The 25519-nt window shown below is 47.2% G+C and overlaps 1 protein-coding gene and 2 long non-coding RNA genes across 57 annotated transcripts in view; 2 read left to right on the forward strand and 1 right to left on the reverse strand.

Moving 5' to 3' along the window:
- LOC127916403 (RING finger protein 150-like) overlaps positions 1 to 11003 on the forward strand; it is a 44045-nt gene extending 33042 nt beyond the window's left edge. The window contains exons 3-8 of one of the 36 annotated variants that reach the window (XR_008094906.1): positions 3889 to 4043; positions 5697 to 5793; positions 7949 to 8186; positions 8439 to 8466; positions 9959 to 10074; positions 10849 to 10999. Coding sequence is in view for 26 of the 36 variants with exons in the window: in XM_052498106.1 (XP_052354066.1) it covers positions 3889 to 4043; positions 5697 to 5793; positions 7949 to 8200; positions 8429 to 8466; positions 10561 to 10564 (546 nt within the window). In the remaining 10 variants the exon portion in view is untranslated. Of the gene's footprint in view, positions 1 to 3888; positions 4044 to 5696; positions 5794 to 7948; positions 8215 to 8242; positions 8467 to 8494; positions 8635 to 8896; positions 8916 to 9165; positions 9212 to 9354; positions 9439 to 9779; positions 9888 to 9958; positions 10075 to 10218; positions 10301 to 10560; positions 10595 to 10848 lie in introns of those variants that run through there. The other 35 variants (XR_008094908.1, XR_008094907.1, XR_008094902.1 and 32 more) reach the window with 35 other exon arrangements.
- A 1225-nt stretch (positions 11004 to 12228) lies between these two features.
- Positions 12229 to 13383, reverse strand: LOC127916405 (uncharacterized). 19 transcript variants are annotated; one of them, XR_008094922.1, is made up of 6 exons: positions 12991 to 13383; positions 12892 to 12948; positions 12776 to 12849; positions 12732 to 12745; positions 12428 to 12688; positions 12229 to 12369 (listed from the first exon to the last, which is right to left on the reverse strand). It is a non-coding gene; the product is annotated as an uncharacterized LOC127916405 (long non-coding RNA). The 19 variants fall into 19 exon arrangements; XR_008094926.1 differs by having other exon boundaries at positions 12732 to 12873; positions 12917 to 12990; positions 13047 to 13383; XR_008094928.1 differs by having other exon boundaries at positions 12732 to 12934; positions 12977 to 13004; positions 13047 to 13383.
- A 465-nt stretch (positions 13384 to 13848) lies between these two features.
- Positions 13849 to 14417, forward strand: LOC127915610 (uncharacterized). 2 transcript variants are annotated; one of them, XR_008091433.1, is made up of 3 exons: positions 13849 to 14052; positions 14137 to 14304; positions 14347 to 14417. It is a non-coding gene; the product is annotated as an uncharacterized LOC127915610 (long non-coding RNA). The 2 variants fall into 2 exon arrangements; XR_008091434.1 differs by having other exon boundaries at positions 14137 to 14262.
- Positions 14418 to 25519: the final 11102 nt, after the last annotated feature.

Consider the following 25519-nt stretch of genomic DNA (forward strand, 5'->3'; position numbering starts at 1 on the left):
GGTAGGCTAGTTGACCTTTATTTCACCAGGTAGGCTAGTTGACCTTTATTTCACCAGGTAGGCTAGTTGACCTTTATTTAACCAGGTAGGCTAGTTGACCTTTATTTCACCAGGTAGGCTAGTTGACCTTTATTTAACCAGGTAGGCCAGTTGACCTTTATTTCACCAGGTAGGCCAGTTGACCTTTATTTAACCAGGTAGGCTAGTTGACCTTTATTTCACCAGGTAGGCTAGTTGACCTTTATTTAGCCAGGTAGGCTAGTTGACCTTTATTTAACCAGATCGGCCAGTTGACCTTTATTTAACCAGGTAGGCTAGTTGACCTTTATTTAACCAGGTAGGCCAGTTGACCTTTATTTAACCAGGTAGGCCAGTTGACCTTTATTTAACCAGGTAGGCCAGTTGACCTTTATTTAACCAGGTAGGCCAGTTGACCTTTATTTAACCAGGTAGGCCAGTTGACCTTTATTTAACCAGTTAGGCTAGTTGACCTTTATTTAACCAGGTAGGCTAGTTGACCTTTATTTAACCAGGTAGGCTAGTTGACCTTTATTTGGCCAGGTAGGCCAGTTGACCTTTATTTCACCAGGTAGGCTAGTTGACCTTTATTTCACCAGGTCGGCCAGTTGACCTTTATTTCACCAGGTAGGCTAGTTGACCTTTATTTCACCAGGTAGGCTAGTTGACCTTTATTTCACCAGGTCGGCCAGTTGACCTTTATTTCACCAGGTCGGCTAGTTGACCTTTATTTCACCAGGTCGGCTAGTTGACCTTTATTTCACCAGGTCGGCCAGTTGACCTTTATTTAACCAGGTAGGCCAGTTGACCTTTATTTAACCAGGTAGGCTAGTTGACCTTTATTTAACCAGGTAGGCCAGTTTACCTTTATTTAACCAGGTAGGCCAGTTGACCTTTATTTAACCAGGTCGGCCAGTTGACCTTTATTTCACCAGGTAGGCTAGTTGACCTTTATTTCACCAGGTCGGCCAGTTGACCTTTATTTCACCAGGTCGGCTAGTTGACCTTTATTTCACCAGGTCGGCTAGTTGACCTTTATTTCACCAGGTCGGCTAGTTGACCTTTATTTAACCAGGTCGGCTAGTTGACCTTTATTTAACCAGGTAGGCTAGTTGACCTTTATTTAACCAGGTAGGCCAGTTGACCTTTATTTAACCAGGTAGGCTAGTTGACCTTTATTTCACCAGGTAGGCTAGTTGACCTTTATTTAACCAGGTAGGCTAGTTGACCTTTATTTCACCAGGTAGGCTAGTTGACCTTTATTTGGCCAGGTAGGCTAGTTGACCTTTATTTAACCAGGTAGGCCAGTTGACCTTTATTTCACCAGGTAGGCCAGTTGACCTTTATTTCACCAGGTAGGCTAGTTGACCTTTATTTCACCAGGTAGGCTAGTTGACCTTTATTTAGCCAGGTAGGCTAGTTGACCTTTATTTAACCAGATCGGCCAGTTGACCTTTATTTAACCAGGTAGGCTAGTTGACCTTTATTTAACCAGGTAGGCCAGTTGACCTTTATTTAACCAGGTAGGCCAGTTGACCTTTATTTAACCAGGTAGGCTAGTTGACCTTTATTTAACCAGGTAGGCTAGTTGACCTTTATTTAACCAGTTAGGCTAGTTGACCTTTATTTAACCAGTTAGGCTAGTTGACCTTTATTTAACCAGGTAGGCTAGTTGACCTTTATTTAACCAGGTAGGCCAGTTGACCTTTATTTCACCAGGTAGGCTAGTTGACCTTTATTTCACCAGGTAGGCCAGTTGACCTTTATTTCACCAGGTAGGCTAGTTGACCTTTATTTCACCAGGTCGGCCAGTTGACCTTTATTTCACCAGGTCGGCCAGTTGACCTTTATTTCACCAGGTCGGCCAGTTGACCTTTATTTCACCAGGTCGGCTAGTTGACCTTTATTTAACCAGGTCGGCCAGTTGACCTTTATTTCACCAGGTAGGCTAGTTGACCTTTATTTAACCAGGTAGGCTAGTTGACCTTTATTTAACCAGGTCGGCCAGTTTACCTTTATTTCACCAGGTCGGCCAGTTGACCTTTATTTAACCAGGTCGGCCAGTTGACCTTTATTTCACCAGGTAGGCCAGTTGACCTTTATTTCACCAGGTCGGCCAGTTGACCTTTATTTCACCAGGTCGGCTAGTTGACCTTTATTTAACCAGGTCGGCTAGTTGACCTTTATTTAACCAGGTCGGCTAGTTGACCTTTATTTCACCAGGTCGGCTAGTTGACCTTTATTTAACCAGGTAGGCTAGTTGACCTTTATTTGACCAGGTAGGCTAGTTGACCTTTATTTAACCAGGTAGGCTAGTTGACCTTTATTTCACCAGGTAGGCTAGTTGACCTTTATTTAACCAGGTAGGCTAGTTGACCTTTATTTCACCAGGTAGGCTAGTTGACCTTTATTTAACCAGGTAGGCTAGTTGACCTTTATTTAACCAGGTAGGCCAGTTGACCTTTATTTCACCAGGTCGGCCAGTTGACCTTTATTTCACCAGGTAGGCTAGTTGACCTTTATTTCACCAGGTAGGCTAGTTGACCTTTATTTCACCAGGTAGGCTAGTTGACCTTTATTTAACCAGATCGGCCAGTTGACCTTTATTTAACCAGGTAGGCTAGTTGACCTTTATTTAACCAGGTAGGCCAGTTGACCTTTATTTAACCAGGTAGGCCAGTTGACCTTTATTTAACCAGGTAGGCCAGTTGACCTTTATTTAACCAGGTAGGCCAGTTGACCTTTATTTAACCAGGTAGGCCAGTTGACCTTTATTTAACCAGGTAGGCCAGTTGACCTTTATTTAACCAGGTAGGCTAGTTGACCTTTATTTAACCAGGTAGGCCAGTTGACCTTTATTTCACCAGGTAGGCTAGTTGACCTTTATTTCACCAGGTCGGCCAGTTGACCTTTATTTCACCAGGTAGGCCAGTTGACCTTTATTTCACCAGGTCGGCCAGTTGACCTTTATTTCACCAGGTCGGCCAGTTGACCTTTATTTCACCAGGTCGGCCAGTTGACCTTTATTTCACCAGGTCGGCCAGTTGACCTTTATTTAACCAGGTAGGCCAGTTGACCTTTATTTAACCAGGTCGGCCAGTTGACCTTTATTTAACCAGGTCGGCCAGTTGACCTTTATTTCACCAGGTCGGCCAGTTGACCTTTATTTAACCAGGTCGGCCAGTTGACCTTTATTTAACCAGGTCGGCCAGTTGACCTTTATTTAACCAGGTCGGCCAGTTGACCTTTATTTAACCAGGTCGGCCAGTTGACCTTTATTTAACCAGGTCGGCCAGTTGACCTTTATTTCACCAGGTAGGCCAGTTGACCTTTATTTCACCAGGTCGGCCAGTTGACCTTTATTTCACCAGGTCGGCCAGTTGACCTTTATTTAACCAGGTCGGCCAGTTGACCTTTATTTAACCAGGTAGGCCAGTTGACCTTTATTTCACCAGGTCGGCCAGTTGACCTTTATTTCACCAGGTCGGCCAGTTGACCTTTATTTCACCAGGTCGGCCAGTTGACCTTTATTTCACCAGGTCGGCCAGTTGACCTTTATTTCACCAGGTCGGCCAGTTGACCTTTATTTAACCAGGTAGGCCAGTTGACCTTTATTTCACCAGGTAGGCCAGTTGACCTTTATTTAACCAGGTAGGCCAGTTGACCTTTATTTAACCAGGTCGGCCAGTTGACCTTTATTTCACCAGGTCGGCCAGTTGACCTTTATTTCACCAGGTCGGCCAGTTGACCTTTATTTCACCAGGTCGGCCAGTTGACCTTTATTTAACCAGGTCGGCCAGTTGACCTTTATTTAACCAGGTAGGCTAGTTGACCTTTACCCCCTCTCTACCCCCTTTCCCCTCTCTCCAGAGGCGTCTGGGAGATGCAGCTAAGAAGGCCATCAGTAAGCTGCAGGTCAGGACCATCAGGAAGGGAGACGGGGAGACGGAGTCAGACTTTGATAACTGTGCCGTGTGTATCGAGGGTTACAAGCCAAACGACGTGGTCAGGATACTACCCTGCAGGTAAGTAAGACCGTTAGGAACACCTAAAGGGTAACGAGGCCTTTATTCAGTGTCCAGTTATGAAGGAAGTTGAGGTTGTTTTGAGATCCAATAGTTTTAAAAATAACATTTTTTATTTAACTAGGCAAGTCAGTTAAGAACTAATTATTATTTACAATGACGGCCTACCCACGGCCAAACCCAGACGACGCTGGGCCAATTGTGCATCTCCCTGAGGGACTCCTAATCACAGGCCGTTTGTGATACAGCCTGGAATCGAACCAGGGTCTGTAGTGATGCCTCTAGCACTGAGATGCAGTGCCTTAGACCGCTGTAATACAGCTTGGAATCGAACCAAGGTCTGTAGTGATGCGTCTAGCACTCCGATGCAGTGCCTTAAATAAAGGTCAACTGGCCGACGGGTTACCGACCCGTTATGAACCCGTTACCGACCCGTTATGAACGCGTTACCGACCCATTATGAACCCGTTACCGACCCGTTATGAACCCGTTACCGACCCGTTATGAACCCGTTATCGACCCGTTATGAACCCGTTATGAACCCGTTATGAACCCGTTATGAACCCGTTACCGACCCGTTATGAACCCGTTACCGACCCGTTATGAACCCGTTACCGACCCGTTATGAACCCGTTATGAACCCGTTATGAACCCGTTACCGACCCGTTATGAACCCGTTATGAACCTGTTACCGACCCGTTATGAACCCGTTACCGACCCGTTATGAACCCGTTACCGACCCGTTATGAACCGTTATGAACCCGTTACCGACCCGTTATGAACCCGTTACCGACCCGTTATGAACCTGTTACCGACCCGTTATGAACCTGTTACCGACCCGTTATGAACCTGTTACCGACCCGTTGAAACGAACCCGTTATGAACCCGTTATGAACCCGTTACCGACCCGTTATGAACCCGTTACCGACCCGTTATGAACCCGTTACCGACCCGTTATGAACCCGTTATGAACCTGTTACCGACCCGTTATGAACCCGTTATGAACCCGTTATGAACCTGTTACCGACCCGTTATGAACCTGTTACCGACCCGTTATGAACCCGTTATGAACCCGTTATGAACCCGTTATGAACCTGTTACCGACCCGTTATGAACCCGTTATGAACCCGTTATGAACCCGTTATGAACCCGTTACCTGAACCCGTTATGAACCCGTTACCGACCCGTTATGAACCCGTTATGAACCCGTTATGAACCCGTTACCGACCCGTTATGAACCCGTTATGAACCTGTTACCGACCCGTTATGAACCCGTTATGAACCCGTTACCGACCCGTTATGAACCCGTTATGAACCCGTTACCGACCCGTTATGAACCCGTTACCGACCCGTTATGAACTGTTTTATAAACGCCATGGTTGTGTTTTTCCTCTCTGACATCTGTTCCGTAAGAACTGTGTGGAACCCTGGCTGCTGGATCACAGGACCTGTCCCATGTCATAGACCTGTTATAACCTGTCATAGACCTTTTTATAAACATGTTATAACCTCTCTCTCCTCTCAGACATCTTTTCCATAAGAACTGTGTGGACCCCTGGCTGCTGGACCACAGGACCTGTCCCATGTCATAGACCTGTTATAACCTGTCATAGACCTTTTTATAAACATGTTATAACCTCTCTCTCCTCTCAGACATCTTTTCCATAAGAACTGTGTGGACCCCTGGCTGCTGGACCACAGGACCTGTCCCATGTGTAAGATAGACATCCTCAAAGCCCTGGGCATCGCTGTGAGTCATTTCAGAATCAAAGTCACTCATTCAAATGAATTTCTTCTGTTGGTCACCATCAGATTTGAATGGACTCAAATGAATCTAAACTTGACTCCCTCGCTGGACTCAAATGAATCTAAACTTGACTCCCTCGCTGGACTCAAATGAATCTAAACTTGACTCCCTCGCTGGACTCAAATGAATCTAAACTTGACTCCCTCGCTGGACTCAACTTAACCTGTTAATCTAAACTTGACTCCCTCGCTGGACTCAAATGAATCTAAACTTGACCCCTCGCTGGACTCAAATGAATCAACTTGACTCCTCGCTGGACTCAAATGAATCAACTTGACTCCCTCGCTGGACTCAAATGAACTTTTTCTAAACTTGACTCCTCGCTGGACTCAAATGTTCCTAAACTTGACCCTCTGCTGGACTCAAATGAATCTAAACTTGACTAACCTCATAGACTCAAATGAATCTAAACTTGACTCCCTCTCGGACTCAAATGAATCAAAACTTGACTCCCTCGCTGGACTCAAATGAATCTAAACCTGACTAACCTCGCTGGACTCAAATGAATCTAAACTTGACTCCTCTCCGGACTCAAATGAATCTAAACTTGACACAGGACCTGTCCCGGACTCAAATGAATCAAAACTTGACTCCTCGCTGGACTCAAATCTTTTCTAAGAACTGTGACTCCTCTGCTGGACTCAAATGAATCTAAACTTGACTCCTCCTCTGGGCCGGACTCAAATGAATCAAAACTTGACTCCCTCGCTGGACTCAAATGAATCTAAACTTGACTCCCTCGCTGGACTCAAATGAATCTAAACTTGACTCCCTCGCTGGACTCAAATGAATCTAAACTTGACTCCCTCTCACCAACACCATTGAATATGTTTGAACTGAACCCACATATACTGAACTGTTTCTCTCTGCTCTTTCACTGCTCTCTCCTCCTCTTCCTCTCCTCACTGTCTCTCTCATCCCCTCCCCGTCTCTCTCTTCCCCGTCTCTCTCTCTCTTCCCCGTCTCTCTCATCCCCTCCCCGTCTCTCTTCCCCGTCTCTCTCATCCCCGTCTCTCTCATCCCCTCCCCGTCTCTCTCATCCCCTCCCCGTCTCTCTCATCCCCTCCCCGTCTCTCTCTTCCCCGTCTCTCTCATCCCCTCCCCGTCTCTCTCATCCCCTCCCCGTCTCTCTCATCCCCTCCCCGTCTCTCTCTCATCCCCCTCCCCGTCTCTCATCCCCTCCCCGCTCCCCATCCCCTCCCCTCTCTCATCCCCTCCCCCCGTCTCTCTCATCCCCTCCCCGTCTCTCTCATCCCCTCCCCGTCTCTCTCATCCCCGTCTCTCTTCCCCGTCTCTCTCATCCTCCCCGTCTCTCTCATCCCCTCCCCGTCTCTCTTCTCTCTCATCCCCTCTTCCCCCGTCTCTCTTCCCCGTCTCTCTTCATCGTCCCTCCCCCCGTCTCTCATCCCCGTCTCTCTCATCCCCGTCTCTCTCATCCGCTCCCCGTCTCTCTCTTCCCCTCATCCCCTCTCTCTCATCCCCTCTCATCTCATCCCCGTCTCTCTCATCCCCCGTCTCTCTCATCCCCGTCTCTCTCATCCCTCCCCGTCTCTCTCATCCCCGTCTGTCTCATCCCCTCCCCGTCTCTCTCATTCCCGTCTCATCCCCCCTCATCCCCGTCTCTCTCATCCCCTCCCCGTCTCTCTCATCCCCGTCTCTCTCATTCCCGTCTCTCTCATCCCCCGTCTGTCTCATCCTCTCATCCCCGTCTCTCTCATCCCCGTCTCTCATTCATCTCTCATCCCCGTCTCTCTCATCCCGTCTCTCTCATCCCCGTCTCTTCATTCGTCTCTCGTCTCCTCCCCGTCTCTCTCATCCCCGTCTCTCTCATCCCCGTCTCTCCCATCCGCTCCCCGTCTCTCTCTTCCCCGTCTCTCTCATCCCCTCCCCGTCTCTCTCATCCCCGTCTCTCTCATCCCCTCCCCGTCTCTCTCATCCCCGTCTCTCTCATCCCCTCCCCGTCTCTCTCATCCCCGTCTCTCTCATCTCTCATCCCCGTCTCTCTCATCCCCGTCTCTCTCATCCCCGTCTCTCTCATCCCCGTCTCTCTCATCCCCGTCTCTCTCATCCCTGTCTCTCTCTTCTCTCTCCTCTCCAGTTAAATGCAGACTGTCTGGATGACCTGCCCTTGGACTATGAGATGGTGGGTGGGGTGGGGGTGGAGGGTCTGGTCCTGGAGGCTGTGGTGTCGGCAGGATCCAGTGACGGTACCCTCAGTGAGGGGGGGTCGGTGGTTCTAGACCCGGGGATGCGGAGGGTGGGGCTACCCCAAGACTACCACGACCCAGACCCTCTGACGGACAGTCCCATTACTGTTACTACTGATACCCACACAGGTGAGACTACTGATACCCACCCACACAGGTGAGACTACTGATACCCACACACACAGGTGAGACTACTGATACCCACACACACAGGTGAGACTACTGATACCCACACACACAGGTGAGACTACTGATACCCACACACACAGGTGAGACTACTGATACCCACACACACAGGTGAGACTACTGATACCCACACACACAGGTGAGACTACTGATACCCACACACACAGGTGAGACTACTGATACCCACCCACACAGGTGAGACTACTGATACCCACACACACAGGTGAGACTACTGATACCCACCCACACAGGTGAGACTACTGATACCCACCCACACAGGTGAGACTACTGATACCCACCCACACAGGTGAGACTACTGATACCCACACACACAGGTGAGACTACTGATACCCACACACACAGGTGAGACTACTGATACCCACACACACAGGTGAGACTACTGATACCCCCACAGTGGGGAGACTACTGATACCCCCACACACACAGGTGAGACTACTGATACCCCACACACACACAGGTGAGACTACTGATACCCCCACACCCAGGTGAGACTCCTGATACCCACCACACAGGTGAGACTACTGATACCCACACACACAGGTGAGACTACTTCTCCCACACACACAGGTGAGACCCCCCACACACACAGGTGAGACTACTTACCCACCCACAGGTGACACCCACACACACAGGTGAGACTACTGATACCCACACACACAGGTGAGACTACTGATACCCCCACACACAGGTGAGACTACTGATACCCACACACACAGGTGAGACTACTGATCCCCCACACACACAGGTGAGACCCTGATACCCACACACACAGGTGAGACTACTGATACCCCCACACACAGGTGAGACTCCTGATACCCACACACACAGGTGAGACTACTGATACCCACACACACCCCTACTGACACACACAGGTGAGACTACTGATACCCCCCACACACAGGTGAGACTACTGATACCCACACACACAGGTGAGACTACTGATACCCACACACACAGGTGAGACTCCCCACAGGTGAGACTCCTGATACCCACACACACAGGTGAGACTCCCTGATACCCACACACACAGGTGAGACTACCCCACACACACAGGTGAGCACTACAGGTGAGACTACTTACCCACACACAGGTGAGACTACTGATACCCACACACACAGGTGAGACTACTGATACCCACACACACAGGTGAGACTACTGATACCCACACACACAGGTGAGACTCCCTGACCCACACCCTGAGACTACTGATACCCACTCACCAGGTGAGACTACTGATACCACACACACAGGTGAGACTACTGATACCCACCCCAGGTGAGACTACCCAGGTGAGACTACTGATACCCCCCACAGGTGAGACTACTGATACCCCACACACAGGTGAGACTACTGATACCCCACACACAGGTGAGACTACTGATACCTCATCCACAGGTGAGACTACTGATGCCCCCACACAGGTGAGACTACTGATACCCACACACACAGGTGAGACTACTGATCCTCTTCTCCCCACACACCACAGGTGAGACTCCCTGATACCCACACACACAGGTGAGACTACTGATACCCACACACACAGGTGAGACTACTGATACCCACACACACAGGTGAGACTACTGATACCCACACACACAGGTGAGACTACTGATACCCACACACCTACACACACAGGTGAGACTACTGATACCCTACACACACAGGTGAGACTACTGATACCCCCACACACACAGGTGAGACTACTGATACCCACACACACAGGTGAGACTACTGATACCCCCACACACAGGTGAGACTACTGATACCCCCACACACACAGGTGAGACTACTGATACCCCCACACACACAGGTGAGACTACTGATACCCCACACACACAGGTGAGACTACTGATACCCCCCACACACACAGGTGAGACTACTGATACCCCACACACAGGTGAGACTACTGATACCCCCACACACAGGTGAGACTACTGACCCCCCACACACACAGGTGAGACTACTGATACCCACACACACAGGTGAGACTACTGATACCCACACACACAGGTGAGACTACTGATACCCACACACAGGTGAGACAGGTGAGACTACTGATACCCACACACACAGGTGAGACTACTGATCCCCCCACACACACAGGTGAGACTACTGATACCCCCACACACACAGGTGAGACTACTGATACCCAGGTGAGACATACCCCACACAGGTGAGACTACTGATACCCACACACACAGGTGAGACTACTGATACCCCACACACAGGTGAGACTACTGATACCCACACACACAGGTGAGACTACAGGTGAGACTACTGATACCCCCACACACAGGTGAGACTACTGATACCCACACACACAGGTGAGACTACTGATACCCACACACACAGGTGAGACTACTGATACCCCACACACAGGTGAGACTACTGATATCCCACACACACAGGTGAGACTACTGATACCCCCCACCACAGGTGAGACTACTGATACCCCCACACACAGGTGAGACTACTGATACCCCACACACACAGGTGAGACTACTGGATACCCCACACACAGGTGAGACTACTGATACCCACACACACAGGTGAGACTACTGATCCCCAGGTGGGACACACACAGGTGAGACTACTGATACCCCCACACACACAGGTGAGACTACTGATACCCACACACACAGGTGAGACTACTGATACCCACACACACAGGTGAGACTACTGATACCCACACACACAGGTGAGACTACTGATACCCACACACACAGGTGAGACTACTGATACCCACACACAGGTGAGACTACTGATACCCACCCACACAGGTGAGACTACTGATACCCACCCACACAGGTGAGACTACTGATACCCACCCACACAGGTGAGACTACTGATAAACACACACAGGTGAGACTACTGATACCCACACACACAGGTGAGAGAAAGGGTGGGGTGCACCTCATAAAGTGCCACCTGGTGGTTACTATGAATTGCAACCTCTCCCTCGCATCCCCCCCTTCTCCCTCGCATCCCCCTCTCCCTGCATAAACCTCCCTGGACCCCCTTGGGCCGCACCCCTGGATAAACCTACCCCTTCTCCCTGGACCCCCCTTCTACCTGGATTGGGCCTTACCTGCATAAACTTCTACCTGCACCCCCTTGGGCCTACTTCTGGATACATCCCCCTGGAATGGGCCCCCTGGATAAACCTCTCCCTGGAATGGGCCTACCTGGATCCCCCCCTCCCTGCATGGGCCCTCCCCTGCATCCCCCCCTCTACCTGGAATCCCCCTCCTGGATCCCCCCTCTCTCTGCATCCCCCTACCTGGATAAACTCTACCTGGAATGGGCCTACCTCTCATCCCCCCTCTCCCTCGAATGGGCCTACCTGGATAAACCTACCTGGAATCCCCCCTCTCCCTGGATCCCCCCTCGTCCTCATCCTCCTCTCCCTGGACCCCCCTACCTGGAATGGGCCTACCTGGATAAATCTCGCCTACCATGGGCCTACCTCTAAATCTCACCTGGAATTCTCCCTCACATAAACCTACCTGGAATAAACCTACCTCTCATAAACCTCCCTCGCATCCCCCCTCCTCTCATCCTCTTCTACCTCGCATCCCCCCCTCCTTCTGGATAAACCCCCTCTCCCTACACCCCCTGGATAAACCTCATCCTGGAATTCTCCCTCACATCCCCCTCTCCCTCGCGATAAACTCTCATCCTCCTCTCCTCTCGTCCCCCCTCTCCTGGATCGTCTCTCATCCTCCTCTCTAGGTGAACTCCTGCCCTGACGAGCAGTGCATCCCTGTTCGCTGTAGAAACAGGGCAGTCGGATAAGACCTTCACTGGAAAACCAGCCCCTGCTGGGGATAAAGTCCTGAGACCCGGGATTCCAGATAAAACCAGGACCAGAACAAGGTCTTTGGGTGAGTCTGGGAAACCTTGGTTCTGTATTGTCTTGACTATACTTGGGACAAATCTAACTTGAGACATACCTGTAGGCTGGATAAACCTGCCTGGATTGGGCCGACCTGGATAAACCTACCTGGATTGGGCCGACCTGGATAAACCTACCTGGATTGGGCCTACCTGGATAAACCTACCTGGATTGGGCCTACCTGGATAAACCTACCTGGATTGGGCCTACCTGGATAAACCTGCCTGGAATGGGCCTACCTGGATAAACCTACCTGGACCCATCTTACCTGGATAAACCTACCTGGAATGGGCCTACCTGGATAAACCTACCTGGAATGGGCCTACCTGGATAAACCTACCTGGAATCGGCCTACCTGGATAAACCTACCTGGAATGGGCCTACCTGGATAAATCTACCTGGAATGGGCCTACCTGGATAAATCTACCTGGAATGGGCCTACCTGGATAAACCTACCTGGAATGGGCCTACCTGGATAAACCTACCTGGAATGGGCCTACCTGGATAAACCTACCTGGAATGGGCCTACCTGGATGAACCTACCTGGATAAACCTATCTGGAATGGGCCTACCTGGATAAACCTACCTGGAATGGGCCTACCTGGAATGGGCCTACCTGGAATGGGCCTACCTGGAATGGGCCTACCTGGAATGGGCCTACCTGGATAACCCTACCTGGAATGGGCCAACCTGGATAAACCTACCTGGATAAACCTACCCGGATAAACCTACCTGGATAAACCTACCCTGGATAAACCTACCTGGATAAACCTACCTGGATAAACCTACCTGGATAAACCTACCTGGATAAACATACCTGGATAAACATACCTGGATAAACATACCTGGATAAACATACCTGGATAAACATACCTGGATAAACCTACCTGTGAGTGATTCCAGATGAAACCAGGACAAAAAAAGAACCACATTTGTGGGATTTTGTGGAAATTGTATCCATAGAGGAAGGATTATTGACATATTTTACGGTTTTTTACATTTTGTATCTAAAGCATAATAAAAGTATTAATCAAATCTGGCATATATCTGACATTTTGACCCATCTTACCTTACCCATCTTACCTTACCCATCTTACCTTACCCATCTTACCTTACCCATCTTACCTTACCCATCTTACCTTACCCATCTTACCGTACCCATCTTACCGTACCCATCTTACCGTACCCATCTTACATTACCCATCTTACATTACCCATCTTACCTTACCCATCTTACCTTACCCATCTTGTTTTACCCATCTTACCTTACCCATCTTACCTTACCCATCTTATGGGACCCATATTAGTGTAGTCCCATCTTACCTGTGGCCATCTTACGTAGAGAATAGACTCCATCTTACCTTACCCATCTTACTGTTTACCCATCTTACCTTACCTATCTTACAATACCCATCTTCCTGTCACCCATCTTATTCCGTACCCATCTTCCTGTCACCCATCTTACCTTACCCTCCTGGGAGTTCCTCCATAGTGTTCAATCTGTGAGTTGCCCCAAAGCTGTCACCTGGTGTATTTTGTCAATGGATGAGTTCTGTCACCTACCCAGATAAATTCTATGGGATGGGATGGACACCATGGAGTGTAGTCTAGAGATTCAACTGTGCCTGGAGGGGTAGTGTCAATGGAGAGGTTCCTGGTTACCTGGAGCGATCTGACTGTTTAGTTCCTGTCACCTGGTGGGGTATTCTGTGAGTCCATGGAGAGGTTCCTGTCACCTGGTGGGGTATTCTGTGTGTCAATGGAGAGGTTCCTGTCACCTGGTGGGGTATTCTGTGAGTCCATGGAGAGGTTCCTGTCACCTGGTGGGGTATTCTGTGTGTCAATGGAGAGGTTCCTGTCACCTGGTGGGGTATTCTGTGTGTCAATGGAGAGGTTCCTGTCACCTGGAGGGGTATTCTGTGAGTCCATGGAGAGGTTCCTGTCACCTGGTGGGGTATTCTGTGTGTCCATGGAGAGGTTCCTGTCACCTGGTGGGGTATTCTGTGTGTCAATGGAGAGGTTCCTGTCACCTGGTGGGGTATTCTGTGAGTCCATGGAGAGGTTCCTGTCACCTGGTGGGGTATTCTGTGAGTCCATGGAGAGGTTCCTGTCACCTGGTGGGGTATTCTGTGAGTCCATGGAGAGGTTCCTGTCACCTGGAGGGGTATTCTGTGAGTCAATGGAGAGGTTCCTGTCACCTGGTGGGGTATTCTGTGAGTCAATGGAGAGGTTCCTGTCACCTGGTGGGGTATTCTGTGTCCATGGAGAGGTTCCTGTCACCTGGAGGGTATTCTGTGTGTCAATGGAGAGGTTCCTGTCACCTGGTGGGGTATTCTGTATGTCACCTGAAAATTTTTCACAATAAGAGTTCTGATCACACACACACTGAGCAGTATGGAATCAACAGAACCTTTTTGTGAATCTATAAACCACATTTCTAAAACTACTATTTTGAAACAGAACTTCCAAGAACTGGAGCCTATATGACGGGGACATTTTATTTTGAAAAGGCCTCTAAGACTTCTGGGAGATGTAGTCAGTGAACTGCGCACTGTCTTCCCTTTACTATACTTAGGCTTTTCTGTCTGGGTTTGACACGGCCTCTACTACTGGTAACCATGGATAAGGTCACACCACTACACAGTGCAGTATTGTTGTAGTAAATGCTATTTTTAAAGTAGAACGTCAGTATTCTCTCCTTCAGTCTACCTGTGTATATTCAATGGTCATATATCTGGAAGAAGTACGTTCTTTTATCCTCCGTCTGTCTGTCCGTCCGTCCGTCTGTCTATATCTGTACGATGATCTCACAGTAAAGCGTTGTTTTATTTCCTGTTTGTTGTTTTTACTACCTTTTTCTGACTGAACTGGCCAATCAGAGTTGGTTGTGTTATTTATGGTGTTGCCCAATAACCTTTTTTTGACAATCAGATGTTAGAATCCTCCTCAGAACCTCCTCTGGAACGTTCTAGAGTCCTTCTCAGATCCTCCTCTGGAACGTTCTAGAATCCTTCTCAGAACCTCTTCTGGAACGTTCTAGAATCCTTCTCAGAACCTCTTCTGGAAAGTTCTAGAATCCTTCTCAGAACCACTATAGACCAGAGCCCTATTCCTATACAGTAACACTACTTTAGACCAGAGCCCTATTCCCTATACAGTAACACTACTTTAGACCAGAGCCCTATTCCCTATACAGTAACACTACTTTAGACCAGAGCCCTATTCCCTATATAGTAACACTACTTTAGACCAGAGCCCTATTCCCTATACAGTAACACTACTTTAGACCAGAGCCCTATTCCCTATACAGTAACACTACTTTAGACCAGAGCCCTATTCCCTATACAGTAACACTACTTTAGACCAGAGCCCTATTCCTTATACAGTAACACTACTTTAGACCAGAGCCCTATTCCCTATACAGTAACACTACTTTAGACCAGAGCCCTATTCCCTATACAGTAACACTACTTTTGACCAGAGCCCTATTCCCTATACAGTAACACTACTTTAGACCAGAGCCCTATTCCCTATACAGTAACACTACTTTAGACCAGAGCCCTATTCCCTATACAGTAACACTACTTTAGACCAGAGCCCTATTCCCTATACAGTAACACTACTTTAGACCGGAGCCCTATTCCCTATACAGTAACACTACTTTAGACCGGAGCCCTATTCTCTATACAGTAACACTACTTTAGACCAGAGCCCTATTCTCTATACAGTAACACTACTTTAGACCAGAGCCCTGTTCCCTATACAGTAACACTACTTTAGACCAGAGCCCTATTCCCTATACAGTAACACTACTTTAGACCAGAGCCCTATTCCCTATACAGTAACACTACTTTAGACCAGAGCCCTATTCCTATACAGTAACACTACTTTAGACCAGAGCCCTATTCCTATACAGTAACACTACTTTAGACCAGAGCCCTATTCCCTATACAGTAACACTACTTTAGACCAGAGCCCTATTCCCTATACAGTAACACTACTTTAGACCAGAGCCCTATTCCCTATACAGTAACACTACTTTAGACCAGAGCCCTATTCCCTATACAGTAACACTACTTTAGACCGGAGCCCTATTCCCTATACAGTAACACTACTTTAGACCGGAGCCCTATTCTCTATACAGTAACACTACTTTAGACCAGAGCCCTATTCTCTATACAGTAACACTACTTTAGACCAGAGCCCTATTCCCTATACAGTAACACTACTTTAGACCAGAGCCCTATTCCCTATACAGTAACACTACTTTAGACCAGAGCCCTATTCCCTATACAGTAACACTACTTTAGACCAGAGCCCTATTCCCTATACAGTAACACTACTTTAGACCAGAGCCCTATTCCCTATACAGTAACACTACTTTAGACCAGAGCCCTATTCCCTATACAGGAACACTACTTTCGACCAGAGCCGTATGCTCACTGAGTGTTTGATGGGAAAGAGAAATAGAGTATTATTATTATTATTATTATTATTATTATATTAGTATAGTATTATAACAACTATTTTGATAAAAAACAAATGTTTTATTTTGTACCGACACAGAGAGTCACCGTATTACTAACCTGAAACAAACGGCTCGACGATGACTCAATAAAATATATTCTGGATCGAGGTGACAAACGATCTTTGTGTGTGTGTGTGTGTGTGTGTGTGTGTGTGTGTGTGTGTGTGTGTGTGTAGATAAATAGCCAAGCGTGAGTTGAACTAGGCACTTGTTCACTCCCCTCGGGATTCTTAAAGTATTGGTTGGAAGTAGTGTCCAATGAGAGGAGGGAAAAAATATCTGATACGGTCCAGTGTTTGGCAACGGCAGGAAGTAGATTTATATATTTATTATGCCTCACGTGGACCGGGTCACCGGGACCCTCCCGCTGCCCAACAGAGGCTGTGTGTAGAATGACAACCGGTTCTGTTAAGTGGACCGGGTCACCGGGACCCTCCCGCTGCCCTACAGAGGCTGTGTGTAGAATGACAACCGGTTCTGTTAAGAGCACACATACAGCTTTAGGTGGGGAGAAAACGCAAATAAATGACAGAGATCCTCTCCTGAGGAACAACCATATTGAGGTTATGTACAGAGAGATCCTCTCCTGAGGAACAACCATATTGAGGTTATGTACAGAGAGATCACCCACCTCCCCTGAGGAACAACCATATTGAGGTTATGTACAGAGAGATCCCCCTGAGGAACAACCATATTGAGGTTATGTACAGAGAGAGATCCTCTCCTGAGGAACAATCATATTGAGGTTATGTACAGAGAGAGATCCTCTCCTGAGGAACAACCATATTGAGGTTATGTACAGAGAGATCACCCACCTCCCCTGAGGAACAACCATATTGAGGTTATGTACAGAGAGATCCCCCTGAGGAACAACCATATTGAGGTTATGTACAGAGAGATCCTCTCCTGAGGAACAATCATATTGAGGTTATGTAGAGAGAGAGATCCCCCACCTCCCCTGAGGAACAACCATATTGAGGTTATGTACAGAGAGATCCCCCTGAGGAACAACCATATTGAGGTTATGTACAGAGAGAGATCCCCACCTCCCCAGTGGCCCATTCGGATGCTGTACCCCGTACCTCCTCTCTGTGCCCCTGGCAGTGGCCCATTCGGATGCTGTGTCGTCACACACTAGGGGCTGGGAGATTTTTATATGAAGCTCATTTTAATTGTATGTTTTTTTGTGTGTGATATTCCAAATGCCTGTATTGACAGAAACAATATTCTGTGTTTTTGGGGGGGTTGTTTTTTTTTGCTTGAGAGGTTTGTCATATTGTCTCGTCTTCTTCGTTCCTTCTGCTGTGTGCATCTTCGCTCATGGTAGCCAGGTACTATTCTACTTGCTGTTTTTGTCTTTTTTTTACATTTTACTTTTTAAAGCATAAAGCTCTATTCTATAAGGAGTTGTCAACTCGTTCTCACTACTTTTTAAAGCATAAAGCTCTATTCTATAAGGAGTTGTCAACTCGTTCTCACTACTTTTTAAAGCATAAAGCTCTTTTCTATAAGGAGTTGTCAACTCGTTCTCACTACTTTTTAAAGCATAAAGCTCTATTCTATAAGGAGTTGTCAACTCGTTCTCACTACTTTTTAAAGCATAAAGCACTATTCTATAAGGAGTTGTCAACTCGTTCTCACTACTTTTAAAGCATAAAGCTCTATTCTATAAGGAGTTGTCAACTCGTTCTCACTACTTTAAAGCATAAAGCTCTATTCTATAAGGAGTTGTCAACTCGTTCTCACTACTTTTAAAGCATAAAGCTCTTTTCTATAAGGAGTTGTCAACTCGTTCTCACTACTTTTTAAAGCATAAAGCTCTATTCTATAAGGAGTTGTCAACTCGTTCTCACTACTTTAAAGCATAAAGCTCTATTCTATAAGGAGTTGTCAACTCGTTCTCACTACTTTTTAAAGCATAAAGCTCTTTTCTATAAGGAGTTGTCAACTCGTTCTCACTACTTTTTAAAGCATAAAGCTCTATTCTATAAGGAGTTGTCAACTCGTTCTCACTACTTTTTAAAGCATAAAGCTCTATTCTATAAGGAGTTGTCAACTCGTTCTCACTACTTTTTAAAGCATAAAGCTCTTTTCTATAAGGAGTTGTCAACTCGTTCTCACTACTTTTTAAAGCATAAAGCTCTATTCTATAAGGAGTTGTCAACTCGTTCTCACTACTTTAAAGCATAAAGCTCTATTCTATAAGGAGTTGTCAACTCGTTCTCACTACTTTTTAAAGCATAAAGCTCTATTCTATAAGGAGTTGTCAACTCGTTCTCACTACTTTTTAAAGCATAAAGCTCTTTTCTATAAGGAGTTGTCAACTCGTTCTCACTACTTTAAAGCATAAATCTCTATTCTATAAGTTGTCAACTCGTTCTCACTACTTTTTAAAGCATAAAGCTCTATTCTATAAGGAGTTGTCAACTCGTTCTTACTACTTTTTAAAGCATAAAGCTCTTTTCTATAAGGAGTTGTCAACTCGTTCTCACTACTTTTTAAAGCATAAAGCTCTTTTCTATAAGGAGTTGTCAACTCGTTCTCACTACTTTATAAAGCTCTTTTCTATAAGGAGTTGTCAACTCGCTCTCACTACTTTATAAAGCTCTTTTCTATAAGGAGTTGTCAACTCGTTCTCACTACTTTAAAGCATAAATCTCTATTCTATAAGTTGTCAACTCGTTCTCACTACTTTTTAAAGCATAAAGCTCTATTCTATAAGGAGTTGTCAACTCGTTCTCACTACTTTTTAAAGCATAAAGCTCTATTCTATAAGGAGTTGTCAACTCGTTCTCACTACTTTTTAAAGCATAAAGCTCTTTTCTATAAGGAGTTGTCAACTCGTTCTCACTACTTTTTAAAGCATAAAGCTCTATTCTATAAGGAGTTGTCAACTCTCTCTCACTACTTTTTAAAGCATAAAGCTCTATTCTATAAGGAGTTGTCAACTCGTTCTCACTACTTTATAAAGCTCTATTCTATAAGGAGTTGTCAACTCGTTCTCACTACTTTTTAAAGCATAAAGCTCTATTCTATAAGGAGTTGTCAACTCGTTCTCACTACTTTTTAAAGCATAAAGCTCTATTCTATAAGGAGTTGTCAACTCGTTCTCACTACTTTTTAAAGCATAAAGCTCTATTCTATAAGGAGTTGTCAACTCGTTCTCACTACTTTAAAGCATAAAGCTCTATTCTATAAGGAGTTGTCAACTCGTTCTCACTACTTTTTAAAGCATAAAGCTCTATTCTATAAGGAGTTGTCAACTCGTTCTCACTACTTTTTAAAGCATAAAGCTCTTTTCTATAAGGAGTTGTCAACTCGTTCTCACTACTTTTTAAAGCATAAAGCTCTATTCTATAAGGAGTTGTCAACTCGTTCTCACTCTGAGAAACACGGCCTCCTGATTTCCAACGTGACCGTTCTGTTCAAACATTTACATTTAAGTCATTTAGCAGACGCTCTTATCCAGAGCGACTTACAAATTGGTGCATTCACCTTATGACATCCAGTGGAACAGCCACTTTACAATAGTGCATCTAAATCTTTTAAGGGGGGTGAGAAGGATTACATTATCCTATCCTAGGTATTCCTTAAAGAGGTGGGGTTTCAGGTGTCTCCGGAAGGTGGTGATTGACTCCGCTGTCCTGGCGTCGTGAGGGAGTGTGTTCCACCATTGGAACACACAGAACAGTCCAGTTTCATAACAATTCAGTTGTACCTTGTGAACTAGCAACTTGTTTTATTTTTTTAAAAGTTGGATACACTTGACATTTCTAGGTTTGTGTTTTTTGAGAGATTTTGTTGACGACACCTGTTTATATAATACTCTATCTGCTTCCAGAAGTGGGTCATTATTCGTTGAATGTGCGTTTTATGCATGGTGCTGGTCACGTTTCTAATAAAAAGGACCTTTTCATAGACTTTGCAAGCTAGATCATTGATTATTGCAACAACAAAACGACAACAAAAAGCAGGTTTGAACTAGTACTTTGATAAAACTGTACAGTTATTAGTGGGTTTTATAGTTGTGGAAGGGTTTATATTTAACCTAGGTATCATTTCACAAGCCCAGAATTTATTTATTATTATTATTATTTTACCTTTATTTAACCAGGCAAGTCAGTTAAGAACATATTCTTATTTTCAATGAGGGCCTGGGAACAGTGGGTTAACTGCCTGTTCAGGGGCAGAACGACAGATTTGTACCTTGTCAGCTCGGGGGTTTGAACTCACAACCTTCCGGTTACTAGTCCAACGCTCTAACCACTAGGCTACGCTGCCGACTATTGCTGACTGTTTTTGTATTTTACCTTTTTAAAATGACAGTGTTATTTAAAGAAAACATTTTGAAAAATATATTTAGGTATGATTTTTAGGCCGTATTACCTCAGCCAGGTCACCCGGGTCAGAAGTCATTATTCGACGTCGGTCCATGTCTGAGGATGTCGGGGAAACGATGTGGGAACCGACCACTAGGGGGCAACAGTGAGCGCTGTTACCTTCAGGTAGGTAACAGGCAGCCTCTGATTCCAAAGGTTGCATCTTATGAATCCAGCAATAATGTTTGTTTCTATCCTAAACCTTGGCCCTAACTTTAAAGATAAACGTTTATCCACTAACTCTGATTGGTTAAGATTAGGCACTAACTCTGATTGGTTAAAGGTTAGGCACTAATTCTGATTGGTTAAGATTAGGCACTACATTTACATTTACATTTAAGTCATTTAGCAGACGCTCTTATCCAGAGCGACTTACAAATTGGTGCATACACCTTATGACAACCAGTGGAACAGCCACTTGCATCTAAATCTTGTTGGGGGGGGAGAAGGGGTGGGTGAGAAGGATTACTTACCCTATCCTAGGTATTCCTTGAAGAGGTGGGGTTTCAGGTGTCTCCGGAAGGTGGTGATTGACTCCGCTGTCCTGGCGTCGTGAGGGAGTTTGTTCCACCATTGGGGGCCAGAGCAGCGAACAGTTTTGACTGGGCTGAGCGGGAACTGTACTTCCTCAGTGGTAGGGAGGCGAGCAGGCCAGAGGTGGATGAACGCAGTGCCCTTGTTTGGGTGTAGGGCCTGATCAGAGCCTGGAGGTACTGAGGTGCCGTTCCCCTCACAGCTCCGTAGGCGAGCACCATGGTCTTGTAGCGGATGCGAGCTTCAACTGGAAGCCAGTGGAGAGAGCGGAGGAGCGGGGTGACGTGAGAGAACTTGGGAAGGTTGAACACCAGACGGGCTGCGGCGTTCTGGATGAGTTGTAGGGGTTTAATGGCACAGGCAGGGAGCCCAGCCAACAGCGAGTTGCAGTAATCAAGACGGGAGATGACAAGTGCCTGGATTAGGACCTGCGCCGCTTCCTGTGTGAGGCAGGGTCGTACTCTGCGGATGTTGTAGAGCATGAACCTACAGGAACGGGACACCGCCTTGATGTTAGTTGAGAACGTCAGGGTGTTGTCCAGGATCACGCCAAGGTTCTTAGCGCTCTGGGAGGAGGACACAATGGAGTTGTCAACCGTGATGGCGAGATCATGGAACGGGCAGTCCTTCCCCGGGAGGAAGAGGAGCTCCGTCTTGCTGAGGTTCAGCTTGAGGTGGTGATCCGTCATCCACACTGATATGTCTGCCAGACATGCAGAGATGCGATTCGCCACCTGGTCATCAGAAGGGGGAAAGGAGAAGATTAATTGTGTGTCGTCTGCATAGCAATGATAGGAGAGACCATGTGAGGTTATGACAGAGCCAAGTGACTTGGTGTATAGCGAGAATAAGAGAGGGCCTAGAACAGAGCCCTGGGGGACACCAGTGGTGAGAGCGCGTGGTGAGGAGACAGATTCTCGCCACGCCACCTGGTAGGAGCGACCTGTCAGGTAGGACGCAATCCAAGCGTGGGCCGCGCCGGAGATGCCCAACTCGGAGAGGGTGGAGAGGAGGATCTGATGGTTCACAGTATCGAAGGCAGCCGATAGGTCTAGAAGGATGAGAGCAGAGGAGAGAGAGTTAGCTTTAGCAGTGCGGAGCGCCTCCGTGATACAGAGAAGAGCAGTCTCAGTTGAATGACTAGTCTTGAAACCTGACTGATTTGGATCAAGAAGGTCATTCTGAGAGAGATAGCGGTAGAGCTGGCCAAGGACGGCACGCTCAAGAGTTTTGGAGAGAAAAGAGAGAAGGGATACTGGTCTGTAGTTGTTGACATCGGAGGGATCGAGTGTAGGTTTTTTCAGAAGGGGTGCAACTCTCGCTCTCTTGAAGACGGGAGGGACGTAGCCAGCGGTCAGGGATGAGTTGATGAGCGAGGTGAGGTAAGGGAGAAGGTCTCCGGAAATGGTCTGGAGAAGAGAGGAGGGGATAGGGTCAAGCGGGCAGGTTGTTGGGCGGCCGGCCGTCACAAGACGCGAGATTTCATCTGGAGAGAGAGGGGAGAAAGAGGTCAGAGCATAGGGTAGGGCAGTGTGAGCAGAACCAGCGGTGTCGTTTGACTTAGCAAACGAGGATCGGATGTCATCGACCTTCTTTTCAAAATGGTTGACGAAGTCATCTGCAGAGAGGGAGGAGGGAGGGGGGGGGGGGATTCAGGAGGGAGGAGAAGGTGGCAAAGAGCTTCCTAGGGTTAGAGGCAGATGCTTGGAATTTAGAATGGTAGAAAGTGGCTTTAGCAGCAGAGACAGAGGAGGAAAATGTAGAGAGGAGGGAGTGAAAGGATGCCAGGTCCGCAGGGAGGCGAGTTTTCCTCCATTTCCGCTCGGCTGCCCGGAGCCCTGTTCTGTGAGCTCGCAATGAGTCGTCGAGCCACGGAGCGGGAGGGGAGGACCGAGCCGGCCTGGAGGATAGGGGACATAGGGAGTCAAAGGATGCAGTAAGGGAGGAGAGGAGGGTTGAGGAGGCAGAATCAGGAGATAGGTTGGAGAAAGTTTGAGCAGAGGGAAGAGAAGATAGGATGGAAGAGGAGAGAGTAGCGGGGGAGAGAGAGCGAAGGTTGGGACGGCGCGATACCATCCGAGTAGGGGCAGTGTGGGAAGTGTTGGATGAGAGCGAGAGGGAAAAGGATACAAGGTAGTGGTCGGAGACTTGGAGGGAGTTGCAATGAGGTTAGTGGAAGAACAGCATCTAGTAAAGATGAGGTCAAGCGTATTGCCTGCCTTGTGAGTAGGGGGGGAGGGTGAGAGGGTGAGGTCAAAAGAGGAGAGGAGTGGAAAGAAGGAGGCAGAGAGGAATGAGTCAAAGGTAGACGTGGGGAGGTTAAAGTCGCCCAGAACTGTGAGAGGTGAGCCGTCCTCAGGAAAGGAGCTTATCAAGGCATCAAGCTCATTGATGAACTCTCCTAGGGAACCTGGAGGGCGATAAATGATAAGGATGTTAAGCTTGAAAGGGCTGGTAACTGTGACAGCATGGAATTCAAAGGAGGCAATAGACAGATGGGTAAGGGGAGAAAGAGAGAAAGACCACTTGGGAGAGATGAGGATCCCGGTGCCACCACCCCGCTGACCAGAAGCTCTCGGGGTGTGCGAGAACACGTGGGCGGACGAGGAGAGAGCAGTAGGAGTAGCAGTGTTATCTGTGGTGATCCATGTTTCCGTCAGTGCCAAGAAGTCAAGGGACTGGAGGGAGGCATAGGCTGAGATGAACTCTGCCTTGTTGGCCGCAGATTGGCAGTTCCAGAGGCTACCAGAGACCTGGAACTCCACGTGGGTCGTACGCGCTGGGACCACCAGGTTAGGGTGGTCGCGGCCACGCGGTGTGGAGCGTTTGTATGGTCTGTGCAGAGAGGAGAGAACAGGGATAGACAGACACATAGTTGACAGGCTACAGAAAAGGCTACGCTAATGCAAGGAAATTGGAATGACAAGCGGACTACACGTCTCGAATGTTCAGAAAGTTAAGCTTACGTAGCAAGAATCTTATTGACTAAAATGATACAGTACTGCTAAAGTAGGCTAGCTGGCAGTAGCTGCGTTGTTGACACTACACTAATCAAGTCGTTCCGTTGAGTGTAATAATTCTACAGTGCTGCTATTCGGGGGCTAGCTGGCTAGCTAGCAGTGTTGTTTACGTTACGTTGAGTTAAAAGAACGACAATAGCTGGCTAGCTAACCTAGGGAATCGGTCTAGACTACACAATTATCTTTGAAACAAAGACGGCTATGTAGCTAGCTACGATCAAACAAATCAAACCGTTGTACTGTAATGAAATGAAATGAAAATGTGAAGCTACCTGACCGGGTTGTTGAATTCAAAACAGTAGACGTTGGCTAGCTGTTAGCAGTTAGCTGTTGGCTAGCTAGCAGAGTCTCCTACGTTAAGGACGACAAATAGCTGGCTAGCGAACCTCAGTGAATTAAGATAATCACTCCAAGGCTACACACACTAAACTACACAATTATCTTGGAAACAAAGACAGCTATGTAGCTAGCTAACACTGAACTAATCAAGTCGTACAGTTGAGTGAATAGCACTACAGTGATGCTAATCTGTGTGCGTTAGCTAGCTCCTGGGCGAATAGCAGTGAAGGCTACGTTAGGGCGACGAAATACGATAATTATGCAATTATCTCTGATACAAGGACGGCTATGTAGCTAGCTAAGAAGAATTGCTAAGATTAGACAAATCAACCGTTGTACTATAATGAAATGTAATGAAAAAGTTATACAACCTGCAGAGCGAAGTGCGAATGCGACCGCTCGCTCCAACCGGAACCGTCTCTGATTGGTTAAGATTAGGCACTAACTCTGAATGGTTAAAGGGTAGGCACTAACTCTGATTGGTTAAGATTAGGCACTAACTCTGATTGGTTAAAGGTTAGGCACTAACTCTGATTGGTTAAAGGTTAGGCACTAACTCT

The sequence above is a fragment of the Oncorhynchus keta genome, chromosome 35, assembly GCF_023373465.1.
Source record: "Oncorhynchus keta strain PuntledgeMale-10-30-2019 chromosome 35, Oket_V2, whole genome shotgun sequence".
NCBI classification, from domain to species: domain Eukaryota; kingdom Metazoa; phylum Chordata; class Actinopteri; order Salmoniformes; family Salmonidae; genus Oncorhynchus; species Oncorhynchus keta.